The 8,342-nt window shown below is 51.3% G+C and overlaps 1 protein-coding gene across 1 annotated transcript; it reads right to left on the bottom strand.

The window, feature by feature from the left end:
- Positions 1-975: 975 nt before the first annotated feature.
- On the bottom strand, positions 976-8,124 carry LOC142831972 (polyunsaturated fatty acid (12S)/(13S)-lipoxygenase, epidermal-type). The gene is made up of 14 exons (XM_075942392.1): positions 7,978-8,124; positions 7,366-7,567; positions 7,095-7,176; positions 6,883-7,005; positions 6,692-6,795; positions 6,403-6,563; positions 4,989-5,132; positions 4,683-4,892; positions 3,087-3,173; positions 2,757-2,926; positions 2,524-2,646; positions 1,912-2,011; positions 1,642-1,809; positions 976-1,524 (listed from the first exon to the last, which is right to left on the bottom strand). Exons 1-14 carry the CDS (start codon positions 8,110-8,112, stop codon positions 1,345-1,347), a joined length of 1,989 nt encoding a protein of 662 aa, XP_075798507.1. The 5' UTR covers positions 8,113-8,124; the 3' UTR covers positions 976-1,344.
- Positions 8,125-8,342: the final 218 nt, after the last annotated feature.

The raw sequence follows: 8,342 nt of genomic DNA, 5'->3' as shown, positions 1-8,342 counted from the left end.
GAGCTCTGTTCCTTTTGTAGACAGATTCAATCTTGTGTAGCCTTGAACTAACAGAGATCCCCTGCCTCTGTTTCCTGAGTCCTGGGATTAAAGGTGTGTGCCCCCACTCCCTGGCCTCTAGGGGCTCAGTTCTGCACTCTGATCTTCAGGCAAACTCTATTTGTTAAAACACAAACCAATATCACTACAGTTCTGGGAATGATGTCACTGCAAAATGCTCTCCGTAGCACGGCTGTTTTAATGATGCTGATTTTTCTATTTCTTCACGTCTTCTCCAGCATCCTCAGTGCGATTTTGTTATGTTCTCTCCAGCGTCCTCAGTGCCATACGCTTTTAGTTGTACAGATATTTCACTTCTTCGATGAAGTTTATTTCTAGGTATTATTTTTTGGAAATGAAATTGCTTTGTTTGCTTCATTTTCAGGCAATTGACTATTGATATTCAGGTGCTACCGATTCCTGTACGCTGCCACCTGGCTACGCTCACTTCCTACTTCTAATAGGTCAGTTTTGGTAAAGTTATTGGGTGTTTCTATATAGGCTTATGTCACCTATAAGGAGTGACAAGCTGACTTCTTTTTCTCGGTATGGGTGCCTTTATGCTTTCCTCCCCTGCTGCTGGGAACGTGTTTGTCCATCTGTCTTCGGGGCCAGGACTCTGGGCTGGACAGTTGTTAAGGTTGGCGGAAAGGATAGAAATGAAGAGGAAGCTTTATCACGGGTCTCAGGAAAGGGCTGAGGAGAATGAGACGCAGCTTGGGAGGGGGCCATGGCAGTTTGATGCTGAGCTGGGAGATGCACGGGAGACTTTAATGCAGGTGGCCAGAGGGATGTGTCAACTGAGGATTCAAAGAAGCCTAAAGTTAAAATTCACTGTTAAAAGCCACGATTCCCAGTTACACTGGACTCAGTCAGCCATGACCAATGTCATTTAGTTTACAGATGTTAAAGAAACCCCTGAGGAAAAAAATTTTTGTCTCAGAAAGACATCTTTCTTTGTTGCCTTTATTTGAATAAGAAGGCAGGAAACAAAATAAGGCCCCTTTTCCCTCGCTTTCCCTCACTTTAAATAACCAAGCTTTATCATTTAATCAGACTTTAATTAATGTATAAATCGGATCCTTGTGGGGAAGAGAAGTGAGTAACAGGGATTTGAAGCTAAGGAAGAGCACAGCTGTGGAAGGTTCCAGATTCTGAAATGCAATGGGAATGATCTCTGTGTACTCCCCAGGACTGTGTGATGGGCAGTTATCTAGTCACCAAAGGATGTGGCCAAGGACAAAAGACTATGACGATGATACAAAGAGAGCGTGGCTTCCTCTGGGGTTGAGATGGTGAGGCCTCTCAGATAGTCACACTGTTTTCCACCATGCAGGGCTGGAGGTACTCATAGGGCAGATCCAGGCTTGCGTTCCGGACGTCAATCTCCTTGTCCATGACAGCCAACTCCTCCCGAAACTGCTTCAGCACAGCCCGGGGCTCAGGGCCTGAGAAATATTCCTCTGTATGATGCCCCAGGGCTACCTGCAAGGGAGAAAATGAAATGGCTCAGGCCGTTGGGCTTCTCTTAGGCAAGAATCCTGCCCTGGGCCAAGCTGCCTTTCCCACCCCTAGGCCAGGGCCCAGGCATCTATGTCTAACCATGACAGGCTGGCGTCTGCCAAGGAAGTTGGTGAATGTCATCTGCATCCGTGCCTGCTGGAGAGTAGGCATCGCATCCACTATGTCCTTCTCTGTCACATCCTTGGAGGTCGGTGGGGGCTTCCGCATGGTGCATGGGCCATTGGGGATCCAGGAATACCAGTCCAGCTGCAGTTAGAAGATCCACTCACAAACTCAGGCCGACTGCCCAGACATGTGATGTTTTCCCCCTATCCCAGAAGCCCGTGAGAAGCTGATTACGTGGATTACCTGACCCTGATGGGCTGAAGCATGCTGACCGGTGCATGTAAAGATGCACATGGTAACGAAACGGCAGAGCTGAGCCCTGGACTCTAAGGATAGGGGAAACCTGGGGAAATAAAGAGAGTTAAATTTGAGACCAGCATATGGGGCAGATCTCAGGCAGGCAAAAATACATAGAGATACATAAAGGCCTTGTTCCAGTCACAGCCTCCAGAGCCTACGGCTCACAGATAGCGTACACTGAAAAAGAGATGTGGAATGGAGACCGTTACAGAAAACCACAGCCAGTCAAAATGCAGAGCTTTGAAGCCGAGTCCCAGTGGATACATCCCCAACACAACTCGCACACCTAAGGCTCAGGGTTCTTCCCCAAGAGGGGCAGAAAGATCGTAAGAGCCCGAGGATAAGGGAGCTTGCTGTGAGGTTGTGTCTCCTAGGAGCATCGGAAGCTACGCCTGTGGGAGGATGAGAAGGCAAAGGAGCTGCAGGAAAGGGTGAGCTTGGGGCTTCTGGAGTCCCAGGAGACACCTAGGGAAGGGTTTCAGGGTATCAGATGAGGAACGCTGACCGATGTGTGGGCATTGACGCAAGGTAACTCGGGAGGACCCCGTGCCTTACCCCCGCTCCTGGCCCTTCAGCAGTCCGATCTCAGTGATCTCTCTGCACCAGACCTGCAGCTCAGGGTCGTCCTTCACATCTTGGTCACTCTTGTAGAAAAGCTCGACCATCCTTTCCACATACCTGCACCCCAGAGGAGAGGGTGCTCAGCCGCAGGGCCAGGCTAGGGCCTTTGGGACCTGCTGCCCCGCCCCGCCCCGCCCCCACTTCTCTCCTTCTCTTGTCCTCCTCACCGACTGATGATCTCCCACAGCCTGAGGGCATCCTGGGCATAGAGAGAAGATTTCACATCCAAGAGCCCACGGTCAGCCAAGTCATCCGGAGGGCAAAAGGAGCGGTAAGTCAGACAAGCTGTGGCTCTCTGGAGAATGTCCACGTGGCCTCCACTCCCTGTGCTCACCACCTGAGACAAGCCAGGGAACAGGGTGGAGAGAGATTGGGACCAGTACGAGGCAAGTGAAGGACACCCTTCAGTGAGAGAAGCAGACTCTGGGGGGGGGGAAGAATGGGCGAGGGAGATACCCTTGAGAGACCCCTCCTCCTTCACCCATCCCTTTCCATACCAGATCAAAAATCCCATATTCAGAGACAAGATTATTCCGCGCCAGGATGTTGATCTCCATGGTGTAGCGAAAGTGGGGGATGAGGAGCTGGTTATGGGAAAATAAACGAGATATAGTCAAACAACAGAAACAGCAGGATCCACAGGGCAAGGGGAATGGAAAGACCCATGCTCAGAAAGGAGAGGAACGCTTACAGGAGACAGAGAGTCCTTCCCTTTGGAGGACTGGGTCAGGGTAAAGAGAGATAGAGAAATATCTTCCCAAAGTCCTCCAAGGTCAAAGGTCAAGGTCTCACTACTTATTTACACACTCTTGTGTTCACTGTCATAATTCCAGCAATCACTGGTCTCATGCCCCAGAACCCAGTAGGATCCCCACTGCCTTGACTAGGACTCATAGTGTCTGACTCTCTTCCGTCTGTCTGCCACTGTCTCTCTTTGGCTCTCTTTGCCTATCGCTGTCTCTCTGTCTCTGTCTCCCCCATCTCTCCCTCTCTAGGTTTTCAATGCCCTGTAGAAGAAAACTCTTCCTTGACTCTACACCCCTCTCCTCCCCTCCCCTCTCCGCCTCTCCCCTTCCCTCCCCTTCCCTCCTTTTACAGAAGGATCCCAATCTTTCATTTCTTCTTCTCAGCTAGCATCCTGAGGAGTCTCTACCTTCATGACTCGAAGGTTTTACTCAGCCCACAGCCAGACTCCTGGACATCTCCACTTTCCAGAGGAAGTCCTTCCTCCATATTGACAAAGCTCCCTCCCCTGCAGCAGGGCCAGCTCCCCAGCTGTATCTGGGGGTATAACCAGCCTCTCTCTTCAAACACTTTTCTTCTCCTGGGTGCTATGACTCACAGCTTCTGCCGCTCCCTCACCTCCGTGGATGTCCGTCTGTTGCTCCTTCCGTCTCTACCTGCTCTGTAGAGGTGAGACTAACTAGAGTCACGTCTCAGGTTAAATGTACTACGGAGGCACCAAGCCCAAATCCTAGAGAAATTCCTGCAGTACAGTGATTTCAGGTACTTCTGTTTCCTGCTGACTGATTCCCGTATCTTCAGCTTCCCCCTCATATACTCCCCTCCTCTCAATGCTCTCAGACAGATGTCTATAAGTATATGGCTCTGACTTCTCCTCTCCAAGTACTGCAGCTTTCTTGTCTTCTCCCACACCCTTCCTCCTACCCAACAAGCTAATCACTTTCTAGTATTACAGTAACACCTAATACCCAGCATAGCCACAGTCCTTCTCTCTCACTAGGGATCACTTGTTCTGAGTCCCCACGCTTCCCTGCCCCTCAGATGACCCCTCACTCTGAATTGCAATTCTTATGTACAACTTATTCTTACTTTTTCCCTAGTTCATAGCAAGAGCGCATCTTCAGGATTTCCATAGAAGGATTTCTGTGTGTGTGTATGTGTCTCTCTGTGTGTGTGTGTGCATGTGTGTGTGTGTGTGTGTTCATGTATCCACACAGAGACCAAGGCGGCTGCTTCTCCCAATATGCTGCAGAGCAGACCCTGAAGAGTGGCCTCCTGGGGTTGTATGTGTGAACTCTGAACAGCAGATGCAGAGGGGCAGATGCCGAGGGGCAGATGCCCTGACATACCTTGTATATGGGATGCAGGCTGGGTAAGCTCCTCATTGTGGCCACAGAGATGACCTCGGCCATTAGATGCCCCCTCAGCAGATGTGACTGCAACTGGTGCAGCTGGAAATCAGAACTTCGAACCCAGATCTTGGCCAGGAGCCAGGCCATGGGAGGATCCGTGGGCAAGAAGAGCAGAGGTGGGGAACATCCGTGCCGAGGTGGATGGAGCTGGCGCAGGGGGAAGAGAGAGGATAGGTGTTGAGAGCCTGCGTGTCTAAAGCCCTAAAGGGAGTCCATGTTAGGGAAGTCGTGTGTTCCTCGTACCTGAATGACCATGGGCAAGAGCCTTCCGTCCGGCTCTAGCTTCAGCATGACCAAAGGGGCTGTCACATACTGCTGCTTAAAAATGATGATGTTGGGCTTGACTCCATCCAGCAGGGAGAAGTCAGCCTCAAACAGAGTTCCAGCCTGTGGGATCGGGCCACGGGTAGACAGAGAGGCTGAGTCAGATCTGAACCCGCTTGCCAAAGTGAATCCCCTCTCTACCACCCAACAATTTACTTTACGTGACTGATCTCCCCAGAAGTAAAGCCCTGGATGCGCCGTTTGGTGCTTGAACCTCACTGAGGTGAAGTTTCTGCCTTCTACCATGGACCACAATTCCCAGCCTGTGCCCTCACACACCCTTGACAAGCTTTAGCCAAATGTAGCACTAATTGCTCCTTTACTCCCTCCTCCAAAAATTAAGTCTTTTTTTCAAGGCTCTACTTAATCCCCCTCCTCCTCTTCTCTCTCTTCCCTTCTTCTTCCCCTCTCTTCCCCCTCCTTTCCCTCCTCCTTCTTCTTCTCCCCATCCTCTTTCTCCTCTTCCTCCTTTCCTTTCTTTGGGACAGTCTCTTTGAGACATGATCTTATAACATAGCCCTGGTTAGCCTGGAGCTCACTATGTACAGCAGGTTGGCCTTAAACTCGTGTGGCTATGCCTGCCTCTGCCTCCTACATGCTGGGTTTACAAGCAAGAGCCACCACATCCAGCTTGTTCAGTCTGGATTTTCTCTCCAGAAGCTTTTTCTTAGGACTAAGGCTGAGCTCTGTCTCATGAGAAGAGAAAGGTTGAAGGTAGAGACGAGAAAGAGGGTAGAAAAAGAGCTAAGACTATATTGATCAAGGCTTTCAACTGCAGGCTAATTTTTTTTTTTTTGGTTTTTTCGAGACAGGGTTTCTCTGTGGTTTTGGAGCCTGTCCTGGAACTAGCTCTTGTAGACCAGGCTGGTCTCGAACTCACAGAGATCCGCCTGCCTCTGCCTCCCAAGTGCTGAGATTAAAGGTGTGCGCCACCACTGCCCGGCCCGCAGGCTAATTTTGCACCTCATCGCCCCAAAACATTTGGCAATGTCTGGAATTATTTTTTGGTTCTTACAAAGGATGTGTTATTGTCATCTAATAGGTAAGCGTTTGGGGCTACTACTAGAACCTTACTGCATAGGGAAGTACTCTAAAACAAAGGGTTATGTAGGTCGTAGTAATGACATAGTACCAAAGTTGAGAAACCCCAAGTGCTGAGGAAACCCATCACTTTGCAGGCTAGTCTAAAGAAATCAGTTTTACAAAGGGACTCTGATAGAGGCGGAGGGGGGTACAGATGATGGAGGTACACTTGGAAGAGAGGAGGGGAGGGAGTAGAAGGCAAAGTGGTGGAATGGTGTGGGGGGGGGAGGTAAGGAGAGGCGGTTAGCACCTGGAGCTCCTTCTCCAGCTGGGTCTGTAAGTCTTGCATCTCTGGAGGCACCACCAGCCGGTCTGGAAGGCTCTTAGAGCGCCTCAGGAGCATGGGGTTTGCACCATTGAGGAACTGGTACCCAAAGAGGGCATCCTCCTTCCAGGATTCACGAATCCGCTCTAAGGACATAGGTGGAGAACACTGTGACCTCTAAATTTGTCCTCCCATCTTCTACCCTCTCCCCTCTTCTTTCAAATCCCTGGTTTGGAATTCTGTGTAGAGACTCTGGGAAGTTGTGGTAACTGACCGGCCAGAGCAGTAGTTCCACGTGGGAATACCTTCTGGTAATCTTCCAGCTTTTGTACACAACTTACAAAATCTAGAGTCCCCTTAATGGCAAATTCCTTCAACCTGCGCAAAGAACAGCATATAAGAAGATCACTCAAGTGGCCACCTTGCAGCTTAGGCGAAACCGCGCAAACACAACCACGTACTCACATTTTAACCAGAGTGAAGGAAAAATCGAAATCCTTATCTTCCATGAATCTCTGGTTCCTGGGGAGGTCCCACTGTGTACTCCCTGCTACAGGCAGGATTAACCCCTCCTTCCAGGAGCCCCACCTAGTGGACGAATACAGAGTCCTGAATGGGGCAGTGGGGGGAGGGGGGGTGCGGATTTGGAGGACGATCAAAGGCTTTCCTGAACTCACTGATACAGCTTCCTTCGGTCCTCCATCTCCTGTTCTCGATACTTCCTAAACAGGCTCTGAGTGTCGTCGTTCACCTTCAGGGCTGAAAGGCCGACACAAGAGCTTGCCTCCTCTCAGGACACCGCTCTGTGCCAGGGTTGCTCTATCTTCCCTTCTCAATCTCATCCTTTCTCTCTTCCCCTCACCCTCATCTCTCTCATCTTTTCCTTTTATTTATTCCATAGCACGCCCAACGACCTCCTTCCTTCAGCGGGACCCCCAGAGTCCTCACCAGTGCCCTCGGATACACAGATCGTCTCATTGCTCTGCACCCAACTGTAGCAGGGGAAAAAGACCTCTCCTTGGGTCCCAGGGCCCTGCACAGTGACCCACTTGCAGAACCAGTCAGAATCAAATAGACCTCTGTGTTTGTGCATCTTCACCAGCAGGAGGCGTCCTAGATGCACGGGGACGTCGATCTCCAGCTGCGTTTCCTGTGGAATAGGACACAGTTCCTCAGCAAGTCTGGGGTCCTCAGTGAGGGCAGCGGTGTCAGTAAGCCCTCAGAGAAGCTTGGCTCCTCTTGCTTCTAAGAAGCACCCCAGGAAACAGACCTGAACTAAGTGGTGGCGAGGAAGGAACAGGGCACTCTGTTGGGCTCTAGGCTCCCTGTGCACCTGCTGCGCCCCCAGAGGTAACTCATCCTCGTCCCTCTTTCTCCCCAGGAGTCTCTCCGGTTCCTTTCACTGTCGGCTTTCCTCGGAGTAGGTTCACCTAAGCCTGACACTATCCCTGGCAGCCTTCTCTGGAGGTCAGACTTCCTTTCCTCCCCCGCAGTCCCCAAGACCCCTGAGGAATCCCTGGTCGCCGGGTCTCTGCGAGCCCAGCCGTCGCCCGCACTCACCCCTCTCCGCATTGGTCGCAGCTGCTTCCCGAGGTCCACCTCCCCATGCTCGCCCACCAGCCACAGTTGCACCGGGTTGCTGGAGCCCGCCAGAAGCGAGTCTCCAGTGACCACCCGGATCGTGTACTTGCCCATCTCGGCTAATCCTGGGACCTGGGAGAAAAGCCGCTTTTTAAGAGGATCTGAGAGCCAGCCTCCACGGAGCCACGCCTAGACCAGGGTTTGGTGTGGTTGGGTTCCCCGGCCCACAAGTCCCTCCCCACCCCACTGAGCAGCAGGTATCTGATACCCACCTTCGCTTTTCTGGGTTTCCCAGCCGTTTGCAAAGATAGGGCCCCATCTAGTTCACTTAGCTAGGTCTTCAT

This window comes from Microtus pennsylvanicus, chromosome 11, assembly GCF_037038515.1.
Source record: "Microtus pennsylvanicus isolate mMicPen1 chromosome 11, mMicPen1.hap1, whole genome shotgun sequence".
Classification (NCBI taxonomy): Eukaryota; Metazoa; Chordata; class Mammalia; order Rodentia; family Cricetidae; genus Microtus; species Microtus pennsylvanicus.
Note: the sequence above shows the minus strand (reverse complement) of the source record. Positions and strands in the feature narration are given on the sequence as shown.

Bases quoted from the DNA above. Each gene is read 5' to 3' on its own strand.
- LOC142831972 (XM_075942392.1), bottom strand. From the start codon at position 8,112: ATGGGCAAGTACACGATCCGGGTGGTCACTGGAGACTCGCTTCTGGCG. The intron at 6,564-6,691 runs GTCAGTTACCAC...CTATGTCCTTAG, and splicing joins TGGAACTACTGCTCTGGCCG to AGCGGATTCGTGAATCCTGG. The intron at 1,525-1,641 runs GTTAGACATAGA...TCTCCCTTGCAG, and splicing joins GCAGACGCCAGCCTGTCATG to GTAGCCCTGGGGCATCATAC.